This window comes from Sprattus sprattus, assembly GCF_963457725.1.
Source record: "Sprattus sprattus genome assembly, chromosome: 21".
In the NCBI taxonomy this organism is placed as follows: domain Eukaryota; kingdom Metazoa; phylum Chordata; class Actinopteri; order Clupeiformes; family Clupeidae; genus Sprattus; species Sprattus sprattus.
Window position 1 is genome coordinate 13,666,556 of NC_137919.1, and position 24,311 is coordinate 13,690,866.

The 24,311-nt window shown below is 45.5% G+C and overlaps 2 protein-coding genes across 2 annotated transcripts in view; one reads left to right on the forward strand and one right to left on the reverse strand.

Annotated features, from left to right (window-relative positions):
* The first annotated feature begins 13,523 nt into the window (after positions 1-13,523).
* On the forward strand, positions 13,524-20,752 carry mepceb (methylphosphate capping enzyme b). The gene is made up of 5 exons (XM_080860015.1): positions 13,524-14,192; positions 14,293-15,964; positions 19,050-19,268; positions 19,750-19,873; positions 20,087-20,752. The coding sequence occupies exons 2-5, from the start codon at positions 14,330-14,332 to the stop codon at positions 20,140-20,142; spliced, it is 2,034 nt and encodes a 677-aa protein (XP_080716141.1). The 5' UTR covers positions 13,524-14,192; positions 14,293-14,329; the 3' UTR covers positions 20,143-20,752.
* A 1,562-nt stretch (positions 20,753-22,314) lies between these two features.
* LOC308382128 (hydroperoxide isomerase ALOXE3-like) overlaps positions 22,315-24,311 on the reverse strand; it is a gene marked incomplete at both ends in the record, with an annotated part of 7,605 nt that continues 5,608 nt past the window's right edge. The window contains 4 exons of the mRNA XM_080859819.1: positions 22,315-22,494; positions 22,822-22,992; positions 23,173-23,273; positions 23,621-23,742. Coding sequence (XP_080715945.1) covers positions 22,315-22,494; positions 22,822-22,992; positions 23,173-23,273; positions 23,621-23,742 — 574 coding nt within the window. The remainder of the gene's footprint in view (positions 22,495-22,821; positions 22,993-23,172; positions 23,274-23,620; positions 23,743-24,311) is intronic.

Sequence of the window (24,311 nt, forward strand, 5' to 3'; positions counted from 1 at the left end):
ATGTGCTCGTGTACACACATAGGATTGTGTTTGAGAGACTCTGTTTGTGTATGTGCTCGTGTACACACATAGGATTGTGTTTGAGAGAGTCTGTTTGTGTATGTGCTCGTGTACACACATAGGATTGTGTTTGAGAGAGTCTGTTTGTGTATGTGCTCGTGTACACACACACACATAGGATTGTGAGGACGTGTTTGATGTGAGGACCCCTCTCCACGGTTTCCCCTTTTCCCCCTTCTGTCTGATTACTTCTATCAATTTCTCTCCAAGAGACACACACAGCAGGAAACCACTGTTTGCCTTTCTTCCCTTGTTCCTTCTCTGTGTCATCAGCTAACCTCTCTCACTCGTTCTCCCTCCCTCCCTCTCTCTCACTCGTTCTCCCTCCCTCTCTCTCTCTCTCTCTCTCACTCGTTCTCCCTCCCTCTCTCTCTCTCTCACTCGTTCTCCCTCCCTCTCTCTCACACTCGTTCTCCCTCCCTCTCTCTCTCTCACTCGTTCTCCCTCCCTCTCTCTCTCTCTCTCACTCGTTCTCCCTCCCTCTCTCTCTCTCTCGTTCTCCCTCTCTCTCTCTCTCACTCGTTCTCCCTCCCTCTCTCTCTCTCTCACTCGTTCTCCCTCCCTCTCTCTCTCTCTCACTCGTTCTCCCTCCCTCTCTCTCTCTCTTACTCGTTCTCCCTCCCTCTCTCTCTCTCTTACTCGTTCTCCCTCCCTCTCTCTCTCTCACTCGTTCTCCCTCTCTCTCTCACACTCGTTCTCCCTCCCTCTCTCTCTCTCTCTCCCTCGTTCTCCCTCTCTCTCTCTCTCTCTCACTGGTTTGTTCTTTTGACCAAAGAGGAAAACACAAACACACAGAATTTAGCAAAACAACCCAAAGCTCTGCATAACACACACACACACACAGTCTGTTACACTTTTACACACACACACACACACACACACTCTTACACTCTTGCACATACACACACTCCATCCTGTCTTATCTTTGCCGGTGTTGGGTAAGGTTTGTGTCAAATGGAGGGTGGAATGCGGTGGGTGTGAAGCTTTCCTGATCAGCTCTACAAAACAGGGAGTTCCAGTACTCACTCGACTTTCATGCACACACACACACACACATGCACACACACACACACACACACACACACACACACACACACACACACAGTGAAATGATGGACAAACACTGACCGCACTGTGTAGTTAAAATGTATTTCAAATAAATTATGCGAACAAATCATTTCTATATTCCAGTAAATAATCAATAAATATTAATAATTCATAAAAATATTTTTTTAAATGAACAACATGAACAAGTGGTTACAAATCTGAATCTGAGAAAACCTGAAGACTGTCTGAGAAGCCGGTGTAGCTACAGGAAGAGACACAAGGCACTCACATCTACAGGGAGAGAGACCACAAAAGAAGAGAGAGAGAGTGAAGGAGAAACAGTGAAGAGGCGTGAGTGGTGACAGGAGTGAAAGAGTTATTTAGGCATACATTTTAGGACGTGTGTGTATGTGTCAGGGTGGTATGTATGTGTGTATGTATGTGTGTGTGTGTGTGTGTGTGTGTGTGTGTGTGTGTGTGTGTGTGTGTGTGTGTGTGTGTGTGTGTGTGTGTGTATGTGTAAGGGTGATGTGTGTGTGTGTGTGTGTGTGTGAATGTGTGTGTATGTGTAAGGGTGATGTGTGTGTGTGTGTGTGTATGTGTAAGGGTGTTGTGTGTGTGTGTGTGTGTGTGTGTGTAAGGGTGATGTGTGTGTGTGTGTGTATGTGTAAGGGTGTTGTGTGTGGTTAGTCACCTCTACTCTTCAAAGAGCATGATGGAGAAATCCTCCTCCTCTTCCTCCTCTGCAGCGCATGTGGGTCTCTTCATCATTTCATCCCTGCAGCCCATAAGATCCAGGTCCATGTCCAATAAATCAGCCCCATCATCATCATCATCATCCTCACTCAACCCCAGGCCTTGGACCACACACTCCTCCTTTGTTTTCTGTTCTCCATCTACTTCTTCAGGTATCTGTTCTGTGCCATCTCTTTTCATCTCTATCTCCTTTTCCTCATCCTTTCTTTGCTCCTGGCCACTGGGGACTGCATCAAGACTGGTTTCCATGGCACCCTCAGGTACCGCCTGGTCATCTGTGAGAGAGACACGGCAAAGGTCAAAGGTCACACGACTGTGAGCGCCTCTTAATAACTAATCAGGAGCCTCTCTAACCTGACTCTTTCACAGGGCATGGATGCGGTTCTTGCAACTCTTCTTCTCTACTTTCCATCTTCTCTTCCTCTTGTTGATTCAGTGCAGTCTGCATCTCTGGCAGGCGAGAGAGAGAGAGAGAGAGAGAGAGAGAGAGAGAGAGAGAGAGAGAGAGAGAGCGAAAGAGAGAGAGAGAGAGAGAGGAGAGGAAAACACTGATCAATAACTCATTGACAATTAGGTCATTAAGGTCAGTTTCACATGCCAACATCCACTCCCTTGCTCAAGTCTTCCTCTTACTCTCCGTCTGACGTTCCCTGCTCTCTTCCTGTGTCATGTATGACACTCCTCTGCCTATCCTTGAGCCCGTCCTGACCGCTCATCTCTTCTGTCTATCCTTGAGCCCCTGTCCTGACCGCTCATCTCTTCTGTCTATCCTTGAGCCCCTGTCCTGACCGCTCATCTATATTCCCATCAATATTCTCTCTCACCTTTCGTCTCCTTCTTGCCTGGGAGTTCAGCTCCCTTCTTCTGATTCTCCTTTTTGTCTGTTCCCTTCTTTTCTTTCACCAAGCCTTTCTTCGTGCTCTCCTTTTCCGTCCCTGGCTTCTTCTTCTTCTTCTCCTCCTCCTCCCCAGCCTCGTTATTTTTTCCCTCATTGTCAGTCATTTGATCTACTGCTCCCTTCCTAGGTTTTTCTGTCTGACTCTTTTTCTCCGTCTCGCACTCCTCTTTCTTGCTCTCATCATTCTCCTTCTTTCCTGTCTCGTCTGTGCTTTCCTTCATGCACTTGATCTCCACTTCTTTCATGACGTCTTTCGGTTCCTCTACTCGCTCTGCGTATTTGGAGAGGGGATGAATGAAACAAACTATCACTGACAAGAAGCTATGGAGATGGGCATAAGAGTCAGTACTGTGTCAGTGGGCACATACCTTCTCTCTGTATCCTCTGCTTCTGTGGATGCTTCACCTCCTACAACAGCCCAACAAACACATGTGCACAACTGTTTAAGAGCACAACTGTTTAATCTCAGTAAATAGCTGGCATGAGGCAGTGGGCCGAAACTCTGAAGATATACGTTTTTCCATTTGAAGTGTGTGTGTGTGTGTGTGTCTGTGTGAGTGTGTCTGTGTGTGAGAGTGTGAGTGTGAGTGTGAGTGTGAGTGTGAGTGTGAGTGTGTGTGTGTCTGTGTCTGTGAGTGTGTGAGTGAGTTCAGGTGTCTGTGTGAGTGTATCTGTGTGTGAGTGTGTCTGTGTGTATGCTTGTGTGAGTAAGTGTGAGTGTGTCTGTGTGTGAGTGTGTGTCTGTGTGTGTGTGAGTGTGTGTGAGTGCGTGTGTATGTGTGTGTCTGTGTGTGAGTGAGTTTGAGTGTCTGTGTGAGTGTATCTGTGTGTGAGTGTGTCTGTGTGTATGCTTGTGTGAGTAAGTGTGAGTGTGTCTGTGTGTGACTGTGTGTCTGTGTGTGTGTGAGTGTGTGTGAGTGCGTGTGTATGTGTGTGTCTGTGTGTGTGTGAGTGTGTGTGTATGTGTGTGTCTGTGTGTGTGTGAGAGTGTGTGTCTCTGTGTGTGTGAGAGTGTAAGTGTGAGTGTGTGTGTATGTGTGTGTCTGTGTGTGAGAGTGTGTGTCTCTGTGTGTGTGAGAGTGTGAGTGTGTGCCATTCCTGACCTCATCGCCAGAGTCTTTTCCCTTCTTCCTCCTGCCACTTCCCTTTCCACTGGATTCCTCAATCAGTCCTAAAATTTCTACACACACAGCCACACCTGCACGTCACCAGCACTGTATGAAGAGTAAATGTGTCTATACATTACAGTACATATGGATGTTTCTGAGTCTGCTGGTATGTGTAAAAATTAGTGTTTGAAACGGCATGCACTTGTGTGTGTGTGTGTGTATACCTTCTATGTCACTATCCTCTTCCAAGTGTGTTGCTCGCCGTGTCATAAACCCAAACCTTTTCAAACGTTTCTGTAGGACAGAGAACGTTAGAAGATAGGGTACAGGAGAGATAAACATTTAAACACCAACATACCGATCTAAATTCACAGTTTTAAACTCATGCAGTTCTATTTGTACAAATAAATAACAATGACCATACACACACACACACACACATCATGTGACACCTACATATTGGCACAAAAACCGACACACACCCATTCCCAAAGTATGTGAGGTTGGGGGCCAGCTCCAAGGACACAAGCCCACTGACCACAGTATCTCTGCCAGCTCCCTCCCTCTCTCTCTCTGAGCATCTCTGAGTCAGCACTCCAGATGGCCACTGTGCAGGAGTCTCTTACAGGGTCCAGCTCCAGTCAGACTCCTGGTCTACACGGCACCTGGACTCAGGCTGACGGATTGACAGATGCCATTTATGGGTCTATACCAGATGACTGTGAGCGCCTGTGACCGCCCGTGTGAAGCGTTTGAAGCATGTGTACAGTAAGTGTACAGTGTGTCCACTTCGCATGTGTGAGGGTTCAAGCAAAGCTGACAGCAAAGATGGTCTTTTTGACATGTGACCCCGCTTACTCTGCCAAAGCTTCTGTATTGCCAATTGTATGATAATTGATCATTCCAATTCCAATGATAACTGATAATTCCATGCACATTCATTTTTCAAACACAGACAACTTCAAACAATTACTGGTTCATGTACATATATGCACACACAAATACAGCAAAAAATGCATGCACACACACACACTTACAGACACAAACCTTGTGATAACCTAGTGGACCCACCTTATAAACATGGTGCATTGTGGATGTGTGTGCATGTGTAACAGGAGCCATAGGGAATGTGTGTGTGTGTGTGAGTGGATGTGTGCTTGTGTGTCCCTTTTGGTTTTGGGAAGATGTTTGGCTGAAGCTGCAGTTTCCACTGAGCCAGCAGACAGATAAATCCTACTTCAGACAGCCAGACAGAGACAGAGAGAGAGAGAGAGAGGGAGATAAAGAGAGAGACAAAGAGAGAGAGAGGGAGATAAAGAGAGAAAGAGAGAGGAGCAGAGTGATGATAGGAGGGGGTTCAGACGGCAGATTTCATGGTTGTTAGTGGATGATGGTGGATGATGGAATGGAGGTGAAGGATGAAAGCGCTTTCATACAGCGTATATGAAACTCATCATGAGGCATGAACATGATACATAAAGTGTTTCATAACTGTGTTATAGCGACGTGCAGGGCCGGATTAAGGCAATGGGCTTTAGGGGCTGCAGCCCCGGGCCTCGCCACCAGGGGGGCCTCAGGTTGCCCGATGTCGAGTAAGTCAACGGCACTGCGCATAACATTAGAAACATTCAGAGTGAAACAAATGATAATGCGCGAAAATGTCCGTTCAAAGAAAGCACGAGAGTGGGGCCAAAAAAATTGTCCGTGGACCGTGACCCTCTAATCGCAAAAGGCCTCAAGTGCAAAGTAAGACTGAAGAAGATAAATTCACATTTCTAAACTTTGCTTTGGTTGGCACCACATTTAGACACGGATAAACGCTTTTAATAACGTGCTTTCAAATACGATGATGCAGGTAACAAGCCAGGCTTCCCGGTTCCATCTAAATACGCCTAATAAAACGTAAATTCTTTCAGCAATTGAAGATGTATGAGTTCTTATCCTCACGCATATCGCTGCAGATAGGCTAATTCATTGAAAATTGTAGACAAATGATTTGCAAACCAGTTAGACATAGCTAAGTGAAATGTTTTAGCTTAGCTATAGAATCTTCCATTTTCGCAGTCATGGTCAAATATAAGTGTAGAGGTTTTCACTGAGGTTTTTTGTCAGATCAGCAGGACTGAATAGGTTCTACGCTCAATCCAGTTTGTGAGGTATTGCGCAGCACAGCTTTGCCTCATCGTCTTGCTGTCTTCTGTCTGTTTGAACAGGACATGCGCAAATTCAGCGATTTTGATTATAAAACTGCTCGAAAGGATTGGAATCATGCAGAAAATATATTTATATCACAGACCAGTAGAAAATATGTATTTCCTTTGATCGTTATTTGTTTTTTTACTTTAATGATGACTCTGATGGCTCTGCCTCCCCTGACCGCACGTCCGTGCTCTCGCATAGAAACGTGGGCGCGGAGCCAAGCTGTTGCTTCACTAATAGGCATATGCTTAATCAATTCGTTATTTCATTCCCTGGCTATTTAGCCTTGTTTTTGCTTTTGAATGAATGGAAATGGTTGTGGTTCTGTGGACTTTAAAGCACTGATGTGACAGTGCACCTGTCGTGGGTTTGTGTGCGTGTCATGATGTGCATCAGGGCGATATAGGGGCCTCATCTTGGTAATTAGCCCCAGGCCTCAAGATGTCTTAATCCGGCCCTGGCGACGTGCACACGGTTACAAGGGGATACAAATTAGCTAATTATTGTGGACACTAAAGCAGGGAGCAGAAATTACTTCAGAAAGGTAGACAAAGAGATAAACAGCTCCCTCTAGTGGGCACAGAGATCACCAGCAGAAAACACCCAGGTTGAATATCATTGGCATATGTTTGTTGTGTTTTGTAGACGTGTGAGCACTATACCTCTAAGGGGGGTTTCTGTGCCTGTCCAGCCATCTTTATGGCATCCTTCAGTCTCTTCTTATACACCTGCTGCTTCACCATCTGAAACCACCACCATTGAGCAGACCTTAAATACCACCACTTTCCATGTAGTAACACTGATACGATTGAACAACCTCTCTACATGTCTTCATTTCAAAATTGGGATGAAAAAAGGAAGGAGTATTTGTGTATGAGAGTAAGAGGGGGAGAGAGAGAGAGAGGGAGGGGGAGAGAGAGAGAGAGAGAGATAAAGAGATGGATAATGGGAAAGAAAAATGACTAACATTGAGGGCAGCCTGCTCTGGAAGGTCGTTGTAGTCTCTTATTCTGCAGCGCTGCACCCACGCACGAGACACTGGGTTCCCCAAATATGTCACATGGCATTTAAACTGCACACACACACACACACACAATGCATGTTACATTGTCTGTGTAGGGAACTACACACAGAGGTTGCACCTATTTTTACCCCCCCCCCCCCCCAGGGCCGTTCTACACACTTGCATGGCATAATTGTGAATTGTGAACGTGAATTAACTTTGCGTGTGTCAGTGTCCACTTTCTATATTAACCCTGACATTCCACATTCACATTAGAGGAAGGAGAACTGTGGATAAATGCAGCGGACTACACACACACTGCACCAGGGGGTGCTTGTTTTTGTTGATCTACTATGGTAGGTGGGTAGCAGCGCCCTCTATTGGACACTCTACGTATTCATAATCGCAGTCATTTCCAGGTGACTGTTCATTTCATTCCACTCATGCTCGCTTAGCTGTTAACCCAAAAGCTATTGGAATTGTTGAAGGATCATTCAGGTTGATGGTGTTTCCTCACGGGAAAAGGGTCTTTTTTCGTCATGAACTGCAGGAAGTCATTGGTGACCGGATCTCTTTCAATCATGGCTGGCCACCTGCACACAACACATATACACAAAATAATCACCTCTCCTGTAGAAATGTGATCACGTCTATATGAATAAGTGTTTATGAGGTAAAGATAAGGTTCATGCAATGGCACACATGTATTATTTGTGGCGTGTGTATGCGTGTATGTCTGTATGTGTGTGTGCTTGTGTTGGCGTGTAGTGTGTGTATCAGTACCAGGGATATCCAGTCTGTTGGGCCCACACCAGTGAACCAGGCACAAGGCTGCAGTAGTAGAACTCCTCCTCCTTACACACACCCCAGCTGACCTCTGGGACATCACAACTATTACATGCTGAATCTAGAGAGAGATAAAGAGACAGGGGAGCGAGGTCAGAGAGAGAGAGGACAGAGAGATAAAGAGACAAGGGAGAGAGGTCAGAGAGAGAGAGGACAGAGAGAGAGAGAGACAGAGAGAGAGAGGACAGAGGGAGAGAGAGAGACAGAGAGAAAGAGAGGACAGAGAGAGAGACAGAGAGACACACACAGAGAGACACAAACCCAGACACCTCTCAGCACACTTCGACTGTCTGTGAACATGACCCCACTATGTAGGTTCACAAACCCAGCAAGAGGTCATTCTGGGTTTCACAGCTCTGTTGTTAATGAAATTCAAATTTCAAGAGTTGACATTTTCAAGTAATATCAAAATCACCTTGTACAACTTCAAAACAATAATAAAAAAACTCAGAGTCCACTGTTCTTTTTTAGCCAGCCTCTTCATATCAAAAAGATGATTAGACAACACACCCTCTTTCTCCCCTACCTCTGCTGGACATGTGATCCAGTGTAATTTGAGAGCTTGAAGGAGCTGTTGAAAGTGAGGTGCCTGTTTAATATGACCAGTGACCGGTGGTGAAGCTACAGCACCATTAAAGCTCAGATCAGCATGTGTTTATGTATATTATATATATATATACACGTATATATAAAATATAAATGTACATATTTATATATTATCCCCATTATATTGGGACAGTCAAATACACGTATATATAAAATATAAATGTACATATTTATATATTATCCCCATTATATTGGGACAGTCAAGTCCAGTCTTTAGGGCAAACTGACATCAGTTTTGGTGTGTGTGTGTGTGTGTGTGTGTGTGTGTGTGTGTGTGTTTGCATGGGTATACCTGTGTTCTCTCTACAGGTCCAATCTTTGGGCAGGGTTGAAGGGTCTGTATCATCCTGCAGCCTTCTCCACTTCTTACATTCTGCTCTACTGCACTGCACCCAGGAATCATCTTAACAAACGCACAAGTGCACACAATTACACACATACCAATCTCTCCGACCACATTTGCATGATTAAGTCTAAACTCTCTTTCTCTCTCTCTCTCACACAAACACACACGCTATATCTGCATACTGCACATCATGTGGTACTGATCTGACTGAGGTACATACATTCATCTGTCTCGCTGTCATCATCCTCTTCTTCCTCTCTTCTCCTCTTCCGGCAGCTCCCACCCTTTGCACCCGTCTCCTTTCTCTCCTTGTAGCTGCGTTGCATCTCCTCTCTCCCATCCTCATAGATCTCGTGTTCCTCTTGCTCCCTCTCTTCACAGCTGTCGCTATTTCCCTCGTCCTCACTCTCTTCCCTCACCCTGTAATTACACACACGTACACACGGTGGCATACAAATTCGCTGAGTTGTGTATATATTCTACTCTTCCTTTTTTTCAGCAGTAAAAGGCTGCTCTGTTAATTTATTCCAGTCGCCGTACTCTCGTGAACACTAGGACTTATCTCTCCCCGTGAGACCCAATGATTACTTCCATCAACTTTCACAGCATTTGTGCATGTGTGCAGCTTCTCCATCTTTAACGGATGATGTACAACATATGAAAGTTTTTGTGCGGATTCATTATTCATCCTTATTCAAAGAGGTAAAGGTAAAAAATGTAAGCCTTCACTAAAGTATAATTAACTTAGCATTAAAGCAGCTATAAAATCCATGTGTGTTTGTGTATGTGTGTGTGGTGAATACATGTGTGTATACGTGTGTCTGTATACGTGTGTTTGTGTGGTGTATACGTGTGTGTATGTGGTCTATACATGTGTGTGTGTGTGTGTGTGTGTGTGTGTGTGGATGTGTGTGTGTGCGTACGTGTGTGTGTGTGTGTGTGTGTGTGTGTGTGTGTGTGTGTGTGTATATTTACTTGTTGGTGCCCTGGTCTATGCTGGCCTGCAGTAACTCCACCTCACACAGTATTGCTCTGGCATCCTCTGCAGATACACAACATAGGGTCACACACAGACACGCCCAACATAACAGTTCACACAGGACAACACACACGCACTCACACACTCTTTACATACCCATACAGGTGTCCAGTTGTGAGGCACCCAATACACTGTCAAAGAGATTGTCATATTGGCTGTCTGTCAATGTATTTGAAGCCTAGGAGACGAGAGAAGAAGAGGACAAGGATTAGCAATTCACAATCGAAACTGTGGACGAACGAGTGCACTTTATTGTTTATGAAATATTGGTGCTGAAATGTATTTGGATGGCTCCTAAATGAGAAAATTAGAGCCAGCAATCCTGACATATACAGCTCTTGTGTAGCAGTCTGTGTGTCCGTGCAGGAAAGAGGAAGAGACCAAAAGGAGCATTCACATGGGCAAGAGCATGCACTTGAGGGGAACTTGAATGACTCACTTTGTTTGAGACAGGGCATGCGTGTATGGGCACTCATCAACTTGCGCATCCGATATATTCTTTGATCTGCGCCCTGGGATTCTAACAAAAGGTACCACTATACATGCACTACACCGCTGTAACTTAGGTCAGAGACGTGATAAGAGGAGACAAATCACTGATGGGAAAATGAATGAAGGAAATAGCAAGGAATCCCTATAGCTAAACATGGCGGATTTGTAACTGGAAGTCCTACCCTGTATTAAAAAGAGCCAATCACATTGTTGGAAATGGCATAACTGATGTTTCGCCTCCCCTTGTATATCTGTTTAACCATCCTGTGGGGTTATGGATAAATGCCGGCCATTTAGATAGGAGACTGATCTTGTTTGCTCGAAATAGCTGCCCAAAGGTCTTGCCAAGATGACTGCCATGTGGCAAGACTTGCCTTAAGGACTTTGGTTAGAATCACTTTAGCTGTACCTTAAATTACAATCATACTGCTTGGCGTTCTTGGAGAACCCAGCTGTAACAGACAGACACACTTATACGTTGTACTTCGCCTTCAACTGAGCTATTAATAGGCCTCACAGGTCAGATTCTAAATGGCTGACAACCAAGCACTGCCTGGTGACTGGCTGGATGACATTCACTAACCTTTCAGGTGAGGACACAGAAAAGTGTGGCACTAACTGAGAATATTTGGTGTGGGCCTCACAAGCACTCATGCTTAACTGCAACAATGCTGCCCTTTATAGATAAAGGTCACAACAAGGTTTGAGTAACTGATCCAAAATGGTCTTGGATATATTCCACACCAGATTGGTTGTAATTAGTACAAGAAAATTAAACTCTAGTGTGAAACGGACACATTTGCCTCAATACAAACATGTCAGGCCTGTGCTGGTAGGCCTTGAAATATAGTTCCCTACTGTTAAGATGGATCAATACCCCCTCACCCCCTTGAACTTGTGTACACTATACTCTACTATAAAAAACATCCTTCAACACAATAAATACGTAGCCTAACAGTTTTGAGATTCTAATATACAGGGGAGACCACTGGCTGAAATCACTTTCCTCAATACCTTTTCCACATGCTCACTTTCCTCTTTGGCCTTGGGCATCTGTTCGGTCTTCTCTTCCCTCTTTTTATCCTTCCTGTTTTTATTTGCAGCCCCAGTCTCTCCTGTCCTTTGCACATGTTTATTTTTCTTTGTCATCCCATCAGCATCTTCTTCTCCGATGGCTGGTTCCTCCGTTTTAATCTCCATTTTTTTCTTTTTCTTTTTCTCAGCACCCTCTCTCCCGGCTTCATCATTTATTTCTGAGAGAGACTGACTTTCTGCAAATTTCACCATACCTCCTGCTTGGTCTCCTTGACCCCCTACCTTACTTTTTTCTCCTGTGCTTGCCTTAATAAAGCCTGCAAAGGGCTTTTGCTTCTCACTCATATGTATAGCCTTTTTGATTTCAACTCCTGCTACTTCTTCAATTCCATATTCCTGTTCTTCTGTATCTGTTGCTATCTTTTCATTGATCTCTCTTTGAATATTTTGCTTCGTGTCTCCATCCTTAGACTCGGTCGTTTTTTTAGCCTTAGGTTGTTTGGCACGAGCTGACGGGGGAGCAAACTTTGGCTTCTCCTTTTGACCTTTACATGAAAGAAAAGTGGTAAACTAGTTAGATGAGAAACACAAAGTAGACAAACTAAATTGGTTAGCATGCTGTCGAGCTGTGTCAATGTTTTCATAAGGTATGTGACATTTGAAGCGTGATGAAAATCAGTAAAGAAACGATTAGCGGACATGTTTAGCGAGCTGCTACCTTTTCATTGACACTGACAGGGTTAAGAAAGATCATGTTTCTATTACAAATGTCTGAACTGCAACCGTAAATCGCAGATGACATCTCTATATTTACCAACTTTGACGAATGAATCGATAGTAATTTACAATTACTTGCTGTTAACGTTAGCTACTGTACTTAGCAAGATATCGCTATCATTACTAACATATAATAGTACTGATATATCTGTAAGTGATAATGTGATTCAGTTAATGTGGTAACCACTGTAACTAGTAATTTAGTCAAATATATTAACATAAAAGTAATTCGACTACCATTTTTCGCTTCCATTTCGAAGTCCTTTTACAGATTTCTTCCTTTTCCTTTAACTCCCAAATAATATTACGCTGTGAACAGTACCGAATGTGTTAGTAAGTCACTCTGTGAAGAATGAGGGTCTTCACGCGCTGGAATTTACCGCCACTTACTCAACCGTTTTTTTTTTTTTTTTTGGGACACAGCGCAGAGTTCAGTATTTCGTGAGGAGTAATCAAAAAACTTCAGAACAAATTTGAGCAAGGGGAACGTAACTTTAAGTGCTTGTTGTGTAACCATATGCAGGCAACATGTCTAGTTGAGATAATGCATAGACCCAGTAGTGTGCTGCAACATCAGAAACTAAATTTAATTTTCAGGAGATATGTCTCTTGTATTCTCCTGTTCCACAGCTGAACCACACTGCATTTGATTTCCTTAAGGCGAAGTCCTGCCATGCATACACAGTGGGAGAAAAGTGGGGGAGGGGTGTCATACAAGCCGTTCAGCACTCGGATATTGACAAGAATTATATTACATTACATAACAGACATAAAGTGACCGATTTACTTTCCATGTTTTGCTGACACCCATATGTTACCATAGACAGTAAAAGGTGTGTAACAGTGGCTATCCCCGAAATAAAACAACCTTAAGGTTGTTTACACGAGATAGGGGTGTCCGTGCCAAATCCCTATTTCTTAGCAAAACCACCTAAACAAACAACCCAAAGTGAAACCTATGGGAACGAAAAACATATAGCAACAATTTCAACCACGCCTCTTTTATATAATATGATGTGTTTCGTAAATGTGAAGCTCTCTTACACTAAATAATGAGAGATTTTGTGACTACAGTTGGTGCAGGCAGCGCCTTGGATACCTACTACATAGAAGGCGGGCACTGCTTGCCCATGCTTGTCTGGAAAAAATATATGATTGGCTTATACTAGGAGGTCAGGAAACAGTGTCGTATTTGATAGGTTAGAAACGCTGCTCGTAAGTCTCAGCGAGGGTCTGTCGAGAAATATAAAAGCGTGGCTACACTCCATCTCAGTGAGATACAGGAGTTCAGTCTCCCGTGTACTACTGTCCTTAGACTTAGGAGAAATAGAGCTTACTAGCATTCATGCACACACTTCATTTCAAGAGCCGTGCCTTTTCAACTCAGATATTTTTTTAATGAGTCGATCTTTTGAGGAACATTATTTAGATTCAGACTTTTAATAACCGCGCACTTTCTCATGAGGCACGCAGAATCAGGATACTTGCAGGGCACGCTTAAAATCTGTCGTGAGGACAGCTTGACGGGTGTGTTTTTCTCTCTTTTTTAGAGAGCACCCACGGGAGGGGGCAGGCGCAGCTCAGCACAGCAGAGGCGGAGAAACGGTCGACCAGGCAGTGCCGTATGTGTGCGAGGGAGGGGGGGATAGTCTCACTGTATCCGTGTTTGTGCGCCCAGCTCTTCTCTGGAGCTAGCGCATTATTCATGAGACGGAGTGACGTTTCGTAACAAGGGCGGTCCTATGCTAATGGTTGTATCCCAGTACGAGCCAGAGGGGGCAGCATCTTGCACAAGCACGCAGGGGAGAGTGGGTCACAGTGCTCACCACACGCGGAGTGTCACCTCAAACTCTCACATAAATCCAAGGAACCGTGTGTTAGTGTGTGGCTGTGTGTGTCTTGAAGGGGGCACATAAAAGAGTCCTCTGTACTAAATGCTGATTGAGACCAAACCAGGGCACACATTCAGAAGACAGAAAGTAAGTATAGGAGATCTTTGAGAAAATGTAGTTAATTTGATTGCAGCTTGACTGACTCCCCTGTGCTCTCTCTCTCTCTCTCTCTCTCTCTCCCTCTCAGGATCAGTGCACACTGCAGCCAGGGATGAGTATGGGAGATGCTTGAGATGTCACTGGAGAAAGAGACAGTTGTGGCAGGTGATGGAGGTGGGGCCTCGCTCTCTCACCTCCACGGCCCCAAAGACATGCACCCTCCTAAAATGGTGCCCGGAGGGGAACCAGTGGCCCCTCTGCTGGCCAGCATGGGGCTGACAGAGGGGGGCTCTGTGGGTGTGTGTGTGGGTGGTAAGCCTCTGCAGCACAAAAATGGCTTTCAGGGTCTCCAACCTGGATCTCAGAAGCTGGCCAAGCGCCGCTACAGCATGAATGTGAGCGTGCGTCCCGCCGGCCCTGCCAAACGCCGCCGCCGTGCCTCAGACAGCCAGCCAGTCCTCCCCTCCCATTTCCTGCTGGGAGGGAACATCTTTGACCCACTCAACCTCAACAGCCTGATGGATGAGGATGTCAGCCGGACACTCAATGCCCACACACCTGAGACCTCGCCGCTGCCCGCAAAGTGTCGCGAGCCGCTGGAGATCCTTGTGCCCAAGGACATCACAGACCCCCTCAACCTGAGTGGGAGGCGCAGTGGGGGAGGAGACGGGGTGCTGCTCTCGCCCCTCAAGAGGAGGAGGCACCGCAATCGCCACCACGGGGCGGGACCCCCAGAGCAGACAGAGTCTGAGAAGGTAAAGCCTTCAGGTGGCGTGCCAGAAGTGGTGTTGAAGGCAGGCGCAGTGACGGAGGAGCCCAAAGGGGGCGCTGTATTGCCCGGGAAGAACCAGCCGCGGGTCTCCCCTCTGCCTTACGAGCTCAACACTTCCATCAACTGCAGGGATGAGGTGGTTCAACCCATATTGCCACGGCGACATTCGCAGTCAGGTCCTGTTTCAGTGTCGCAGCCACGGCCACCAGGGAGCACAGATCCTGCCCTCTCTGGGCAGCCTTCTTCCCGCTCGAGAAAGCGCAGGCGCACTGTGAGTCGCTCAGAACGTCTGTCAATCACCCCTACACCAACCATTGGCCCCAGTGCTGACAGGAGAACAAGCCAGACTTTCCAAACACCAATTGTAGGCGGAGCCAAAGGAAGCCACCACACAAGTTCCTCTCAGCCTTCGCAGAAGCCACGGAAACCTCTGCGGAAGTATCAGTATGGCAACTACAGCCGTTTCTATGGCTACCACCGGCCTGGGCTTACCGAGGACCCACGGCTGGCCGTGCTAAAGCCTGAGTGGTTCCGTAGGAAGAAAGTGCTGGATCTGGGCTGCAACACTGGCCATGTCACCTTGGCCATTGCCAGGCACTGGGACCCAGCTCACATTTTGGGTATAGACATTGACGGGGGGTTGGTGCGCATCGCACGGCAGAATCTTCGTCACTATCTGTCGGAGATGCAGCCAACAGGGGCCCCGAACCACAGTGCCCAGCACAAAATGGCAAACCGACCCAAACAGGATGTACAACAGGAAAGTGTAGCAATGGAGGCTGGGAAGGAAGCTGACCATTTGGACAAAGATGAGAAAGCTGTGGGAGGGGTGTTTGCTGCGTTGATGGACTTGCAGCTCACCGCAGCGCCCTCTGCTGTTCGGAGGCCATTCCTGCTATCATTTCGCCTCTGCAGAGGACCCATCACTGCACCGCTTCTTCCAGAAACCTCATACATGGGCTTCCCTCACAATGTGTTTTTCATGAAGGTAAGGTCTTAACCCGTGACCTTGGTGAACACTACTTCTGTTTTGTTTTGTTTTTCAGGAAGGGAGAAAAAGTATTCTTGCTGACTCAATGACAGCTCTTATAAATCCACATATACTCAAACACATGTCAACACATACTAACACACTGCACTTAAAGAGACAATATGTTGCTACTTTTTTGAAGCATGAGGATAAAACATTAGCTTGTTGTTCAAGGCAAGTCACTGTAGAATGAGGGATATGGCAGATAAGTGCTTTACTCACAAGACTAGACGGGGGAAAAACCTGCATTGTCTGTTGAGTAATCTTCAGTTTTACTGCAGCACTTGCAGGGAGACACTTGATTACCTTAAACCTTTATCAGTCTGTCTTTCGGACAGTGAACTTTACCCAAATTCAGAGCAGTTCATGGCAGCACATACTATCCTACACTGGTGGCAGATACACTAGATTGATTACTTTGGTGGTTTGAGAGGTTCTTGTGTGGCTAGGTCATAAGATGGCGGTCTCTTTGTGTGTGGGAGTGTGTTTGTGTGTGTCTGTTGAGTAGATGCGTGGAAGAAGTAAGAGAAGCAGAACTTGTAGATTAAGGTTTGTAAGCGATATTTAACTTGCCCTTGCTCTGCACGTTACAGCATTGTGGGGGTATCCTACATTTCCTTTCTCTCTGTTGGACACATACCAACAGGAGGCTATGGCCTGTGAGTGAGTGTGTGTGTGTGTGTGTCTGTGTGTGAGGGAGGGAGAGAGTGCAAATAGCTATTACAAAATGGCCTTTCATGGGGAACCCAAGCAGACACAGATAGGAAAATGTCTGCCTTCTAATCTCTGCTATTGCAGCAAGCAACCTGTCAGTGTACACATACACACACCCTCTCTCAAACACATATGCATGCAGTCTCCAAAATGTGTCTGGTTTTTCAAAGTGTGTCGTGCTTTGTTTTATTCAAAACATGCTTTGTATGAAGGCTTGCACTGTCTTGCAGCTGTGTGTGTGTGTGTATAGCTGTGGACAGCTGTTGGCACAACCAGTGTCCTGACACACACACACACACACACACACACACACACACTCATCTAAGCCTTGCCATCTCACACTCCCCATGCCATGGAGTTGCCATCGGATGCATGTGAATGTGTGTTTAAACATGTCTTGTTATTGTTGCACATGCAACGCAGGAGTGGAATTTGATGAGTAGCTGATGGAATTCCCTTCTTACACTCCTCCCTCCCTCTCTCTCCCCCCCCTTCCATCTCTGTCTCTCGCTCTCTCTCTCTCTCTCTCTCTCTCTCTCTCTCTCTCTCTGTCTCGGTGTTGGGGGATGGGTGTATTTGCAAGGGACCTTGGATTACAGCTGCTCAAGCCAACTTCCTCCCTCTCTCTCTGGGCTTTTGCGCTCTCACTTGTTCCTTGCCTCATGATTTCTGTGCCTTGGTCTCTTGCTCTCCCTCCCGCTCCCCTCTATTTCGCTCTCTCTCCCTCTCCATTCTTTTTGGCTCTATCTCCCTCTCCCTTCTCTTTCGCTCTCTCCGCCTGAGCCTTGATATGAAGCCAGTGTATTCATGCAGCCACACCTCTCCAACGCCAAGCATTTAGTCATTGCCAGTGCAGGCTTAAAAGGAAGTGTGTGTGTATGTGAGAGTGACTGAGAAAAAGAGAAATGTATTGCTCAATGGTTAAGTGGCAACAGACAGAAAAGCCTTTCAGATGCAATACACACACACACAATGTAGTTGAATGTGGGTCAGGAGAGCTCACCCTGTTGTCTTTCATAACATTGCTATGTCTCATCCTGAATCAGAGTCAGTTCCAATCTACTCAAAGGGCCACAAACACTCAAGGACTCAAGTAAAAATATATAAATTCATCCTTACTGACACGTGTAACACACATACGCACCAACGTCCAGAGTAGTGTGTCTGCTTGTGGCTCTCATAATAAGTAGATTTTGAGCTGCCATTTGGTTCTGTAGTGTTACCTTTGGTTGAACATGGCCGGGGTGGGATGGGAACTGGAGGAATTTCATTGGACTTAACAGCTTTCAATCACAACTTGCTAAATTTCAAGATATCTCTGCATAATAGGCTAATCATTAACTCAAGTTCATGTCGAGGATAAGCAGCGTTACAACTAGCCTGCTGAACTACTTGGATAAACTTTCACCCTCTCTCTGTCATGTCTGTCTTAGGCATTGTTTGTCTAAGTTCGTAAGGCTGAAATGCCATCATGTTTTTTGCAGACATCGTGTTCTGACAAAGTTCTGACTGCTGTCATAATGTCTTATGTCTAAACTAAAGTTAATGTTTTATAAGGGCCTTTCATGAGCATAGGTGTTATTGTTTGTTTTTTTACTATTATGTGTTTATAATTTTGAGATCTGCATGGTCCAGTGTGGTTTATGGTCTTTGTTTGTCTCTTTGTATTGTTGGTATTGTGTGTTTTGTGTGTTTGTTTGTTTGTTTTGGTTGTCTGTCTATCTGCCTTTTATTGGTCATCAGCGATATACCTGACATTTGTATGAGAGTGTTTTGTCCGTGTGACATTAGTTTGTAACAGGTTCTTGCTGGAGTGTTTGACTGGTTGTAGGGTCTTTCCATGTGTCGAGTTTCACCAGCTTTGCGGTGCAGGTTTTTTCTGTGGTGCTTGTCTGTCTGAAACATACATACAGAAGGGGTTCCTGCAAATGTTGTGGCACCATCATTGCAGTCTCAGACTGAATTACTCATGTTTCTCCTCATTTTTCTACTCTGTTCAGGCTGTGACATCCCCCTAACAGCATTGCCCTATAATGGCACCCCTGTCTTTGCCTAGCAGATTAACTGTGTCCTTTAATCCCAACAGTCTGATTGGTTAGGCAGACCAATGTGGTCTGTGGAATCTGCTACGTATTAAACCGCATTGATTCATTTTTTGTCCAGTCAATGTACTGAAAAAAAAACAACGTGATCAAATGAACCACAAGTTGTATTTGTACCATTTCTATATTCAACACACCCCCCACCCCCAAATCCTCCTGTTTGCATATTTAACTTGAGACCACCCCACCCCCCCCTTCATGATGTCACCCCCTCTCTTCCCCGACAGGAGAACTACGTGTTGGAGAGCGAGGAGCAGCTGGCTGGCCAGCAGGAGGAATACGACGTGATCCTGTGCCTGGGCCTGACGCTGTGGGTGCAGCTGAACTGGGGCGACAGGGGCCTGCAGCGGCTCTTCCGCCGGGCCCACCGGCAGCTCAGGACGGGGGGGCTCTTCATCCTGGAGCCCCAGCCCTGGAGCAGCTACTGCAGGAGAAAAAGAATCTCGGTACGGAGATAGAGGGGGGGGGGGGGGAGGGGAGGGGTGAGAGAGGTTAAAGCAAGATGGATGGAGAGAGCAAAGAAAGGAGAAGGAGGGGGGGCTGAAAGGGGTTAAAGCAAGATGGATGGAGGGAGAAGAAAGAAGTAAGAGAGTAGGAGAGCTGTGTTTGTTTGAAGAAGGAAGGGTACGGGGATGGGGGGAGAGAGATAAAAGGAAGCAGTCAAAGAGTAGGAGGGAGGGACCAAAAAGAGATGGTGAAGGAGACAGTTGGAGACTTAACGGTTTGAAGAAGGGAGGGAGTTGCAGAGGCCTAGTCGTGATACCTTACATGTGCTGATGCACCTGAACACATGGGAGAAACAGTCAGTTGGCTACGGGACTGGGAGGAGGCAGAATGGAAGAGTGGAAAAGAAAAGGAGAAGAGTTCATCTTTAAATTACCTTTTTGGAGGTGAATAATAATAGTGGCTTTTGTCTTTCTCTGTTAGGAGACCACATACAGAAACTACTGCAGTATTCGTCTGAAGCCTGATAAGTTCACCAGCTACCTGACGTCAGAGGTGGGCTTCAGCAGCTACGAGCTGCTGGGAACCCCCAACATTAGTGCCAGAGGTAGGAACTACACCATCTATACATGTATCAAGCTCTCTATCTATTTCTCTTCATGGTTTTCCCTTTGTTGATATATCTGTTTTAGCTAGCTCTCCCTCTATCTCCCTTTGTTCATATCCATCCATCCATTCTTCCATTCTCCTTCCTTCCTGTTCTGGTTTTGCTCACAAGGTCTTTCACGTCGTAAAAGCCTTTTCTTCTGTCCTGTTATAGGATTTCAGAGGCCTATTTACCTATTTCACAAAGGCCCCTCATCCAGCAGGAAGTGACACATCAGGAAGAGAACTTCACCAACCAAGAAAATGATGCATAGAATGCAGTAGTGATGCACTGGACGAGGACCTACATCTGAAAAAAAAAATGCTTTTCCTGGAGCTTTGCATTTCTACAGAGACGAAGGAAAGCAAATAGACTTTGCCAACGTCTTCAAATTTCTTGCACTGCGACTTTCGCTTCACAAAGACGATGACTCAATACACAGCTCAAGACTCATTCGGCTTCCTTATACACACACACACACATCTGAATACAGACATGCATACAACTTTCTACAAAGATATTGTTCAAACGCCACCAAAGCATTTGGTGGTCTTTTGGAGGGAGTGCATTTTTAATCTGCTTTTTAAGACTCAAAATGAAGCTCCGAGAAAGAACAATGGTCCTCCCCTCCGCAGTTTGGAATATCCCACGGAAACTGGGATAGGACTTCCTCCAGACACAGACAGAATCTCACATCTGGTATCAGGTGTGTGTTTGTGTGTTGCTGGTCAGGACATGTGTGATCCTTATCAAAAGAGACTTACATACATGCATACATACATACACACACCTTTTGAAGCCGTTGTTTTTGCTTTCAGTGCTATGATCCATTCTAATGTAATTGGGTGATTAAATAATTTATCAAAAGTGTTGCTGTTCGTTTTGCTTTGGCTCTGAATAATACCAGTATTTGTGTATTCTGTTATATACAAATGCATAGAACTGAGATAGCAAAAGTGTGCCCTGTGGTGCTCTTGCTGCATCCCCTTTGGAATAAGATCGCAGAGGAATGTAGAGCAAGCGAGCCCTGGAATTCTGGAATGTGAGGGGAAGGTGTTGCCATGCCCAGAAGACACACATTTATGATGACACCAAAGGTGAGCGCCCCGTCCCCGTGTCCCCCCCCCCTTTAGGAAACACAGATGGGGAGGACTGTGGAAGATGGAACAGGACAGCCAGGAATCCATAGGAATCAGGAAGTGTTAAATGCACTAAAAACAACAAACTTCCGGTCGACTCCCATACTCCCAGTGTGGTACACCACAGTCTGAATGCTTGACATTTATGACCCAGGTGTCCCCTTTCACCCACAAAACTAGATCAATGGAAATAGATCAATGGAAATAGATCAGGAACTGGCGGCTTTGTTTTTAGTCAGACATGTTAGTGGATGAGATTACACCAGCTAGCCAATTGGCTGTTGGCTACAGACAAGGTGGTGTTCTGAGTTCAGTTGAAGAAAGGGTAAACGATTAAAGTGGCCATGCTGTTGGAGTGGAGTCACTGGGTGCTCTGTTTTGGGGGGCGGTGGCGCAGGGGGGCACTGCAGCTAATACATTTTGTGTCTTTGGCCATAGTCACTTACGTACAGTAGGTCACTGGTTTGCTGTTATTGTGCAGTAGCTGAGGTGTATAAGGACCTAGACCTACCCAAGCTGCACTGCTTATATGTGTGTTTATATGAGTGTGGTTTCTCAGTCGAGGATAAGGCACTATGCGCTGTGTTTATATTTTGTGTTAAATCTCAACCTGAATGCAGCTTCCTCTCTGAGCGGAGGAATGCCATGACGACCAGGTCGAAAAGCCATCTTTTAATCCCATGTAACATTTTACAGGTAAATGTCACACACACACACACACACAAACAAAAAAGTGGCACAGATATATCACAAAACTGGATTCCCATTTTCAGAACTTTGCAGCCAGATTTAATCTGAAATTGCTGTATTTTGAAACAATAAAGCCTTGAAGAAGAGGAACTGGATCCAAATGTGACGTAACTAGTGTTTGGCATAGAATTTGTTTTGTTAATTCAGTGAGGATGATAATCAAGTACTTTACTGTAAATACAATAGTAGGAACAATGCAAATAGTAACATCTGTCTACAATCATGATGTCACTGATCAGCTTCCTACAGAATTGGAGCCACCTAGTGTTAGTTTATCGAACTGCACATAATGAAAAGCTTAGGTGGAGAACATGAAAACAGATAAGGATTTTTGACTTTCTGCCGTGTCAACTATACCAATAAACTGTCAGATCAAAGTCAGACAACCGGGAAGTATGGCAACAAAGCAGCTGCATAGCTAAAACAATAAAGTGTGCAAAGATTTAAAATCATTGTAGTTGCTCAACCTACGATCCAGAGCCAAATATTAAATTGCATGTGTGTGTGTGTGTGTCAAATGGTTATGCTGTTCTCTATATCCTCTGGGTCCAGGTAGGTGTAGGGCAGGTCTTTCCCTTCGTTTCTCTCCTTTATTTTCTTACTGATTTCCTTCAGCTCCTCCTTCAGCTTCTCAGTCAGAGACAACACCTCTGGCTCAGAGAAGTACTGCTCACGGTGCTGGGACAAAAGCACCTGAGGGGAGAGGGGGATAAAAGGAGAGAGAGAGAGAAAAGGAGGGAGAGGAGGAAATGAGTAAAGGGAGTATATAGAGGGCAGTATAAGCAGTCATGAGTTTGCATGGCTCTCTGATGGAATTAAGATTAGTGTGTCTGTCTGCCCTGTGTGTGTGTGTGTGTTTGTGTGTGTCTGTCTGCCCTGTATGTGTGTGTGTGTGTGTGTGTGTGTGGTGTGTGTGTGTGTGTGTGTGTGTGTGTGTGTGTGTGTGTGTGTGTTTGTGTGTGTTTGGTGCGTGGGTGTATGTGTGGGGGTGTCTGCGTGTGTAGGTGGGTGTGGACTCACAAAGTCTCCACTCCTCTTGCTGGCTATCCAGGCGGCGGCCATGCCCCAGACATAGGTGTTTATATCGGGCAGTGAGAGCAGGAGGTCGGCTTCGGTGATCTGCTCTTTGCTCTGCGGCACTCCAGCCTGCAGCGAGTTTGGACTGTTGGGAAGCCACCCCCCAAAATCAAACTAAAGACACACCAGTAAACAAGTCAGTAAACGGTGCATGTTTGAATCTGCGCGTGTGTGTGTGTGTGTGTGTGTGTGTGTGTGTGTGTGTGTATGTGTGTGTGTGTGTGTGTGTGTGTGTGTGTGTGTGTGTGTGTGTGTGTATCACTGTTAAGGGTGTGTTTTGTAAGCACACATCACCTGACCACTGCTCAGAGCAGAGTGTTGTGCTGTCATGGTAAAGATCACCATGGTGATGAACTTGACGACCTCTTTGACTGAGGTGAAGGCTTTTGGGATTTCTAAGACAGTGAGGGGGTTCAAACTAAATGTCAGTTTTTGAAGACTGCCAACAGATGCATGCAGTCTTTACCTTCTCTCTTACTGCTGTTTTCTCTCCAACCCAACATTTGTATCCTTCTTCCATCTATCATCATCTCCCTCTTTCTTCTTTCTTTTCTTCCTTTCACTGCATTTTCTCTGCACACTTTGGATAAAAGCATCTGCTAAATTACTAAATCTAATCTAAATCTTTTCTATCTCTCTTATTTTTCTGTCTTTCTCATTTTCTTCTGACTCTCTTGTTCCCTTTCTTCATTTCTACTTCCCTCTATTGATGTCTCTCTCTTTCTGTCGCACATTCTCTCACCAGTGCTGTTTAGCTCCAGGAAGCCGTGTTTGTAGATATCTGAAATCCAGCTCTGCAGTTCCTCGTCTGACACTACCTCCAGGTCTGTGGGGTAGAACACGTCTACAATGCCCAGCGCATACCTGCACACACACACATATCGAGAAATACAGAAAAAGGTCAGCAGTTCCCAAAATGTCAGGCGGCCCCTTAGGAGAGGGGCGTGGAGTTACAGCAAGGGGAGGCGTTGGTTGAGGGGTAACAAAACAGAACAAGAAATCTGAACAACCAACTACAGTTCAGATTTTGTATGGCAGTGCTCTTACAGTATAGTAGCCTAAAAGGAACTTATTCAAGTTTATGGCTGACTTTGTAATTATATAATATGGTCAGGGCCTACTTAGCTTATATGTTTAGAAGGGATAGCTAGCCTCATTTTCAATACAACGGACATGATTGGATTGATCACCTGTTCAAATGTTCTTCAAATTAAAAGCAGCAATAAGGAGTTCTGTTCCAAAACTAGCAAGCTAACTACCTAAAAGGCATGCAAAAACCTTGCAAACACCATCAACCTCCCAGTTGACACTGATAGAAGCTTACCAACACTATAGCCGGCGATGTCTGTGGCTGCAAAAGCTTTTTTTACATTTTTGCAGGGTATTCCGACCCAGACCACATAACTACATAGGGCATATCCTGGATGGCTAGT

Excerpts from the sequence above, each read along its gene's own strand:
- mepceb (XM_080860015.1), top strand. The coding sequence starts at position 14,330 with ATGCTTGAGATGTCACTGGAGAAAGAGACAGTTGTGGCAGGTGATGGA. Across the intron at positions 19,269-19,749 it reads GCAGGAGAAAAAGAATCTCG|GAGACCACATACAGAAACTA; the intron begins GTACGGAGATAG and ends TTTCTCTGTTAG. Across the intron at positions 19,874-20,086 it reads CCCCAACATTAGTGCCAGAG|GATTTCAGAGGCCTATTTAC; the intron begins GTAGGAACTACA and ends GTCCTGTTATAG.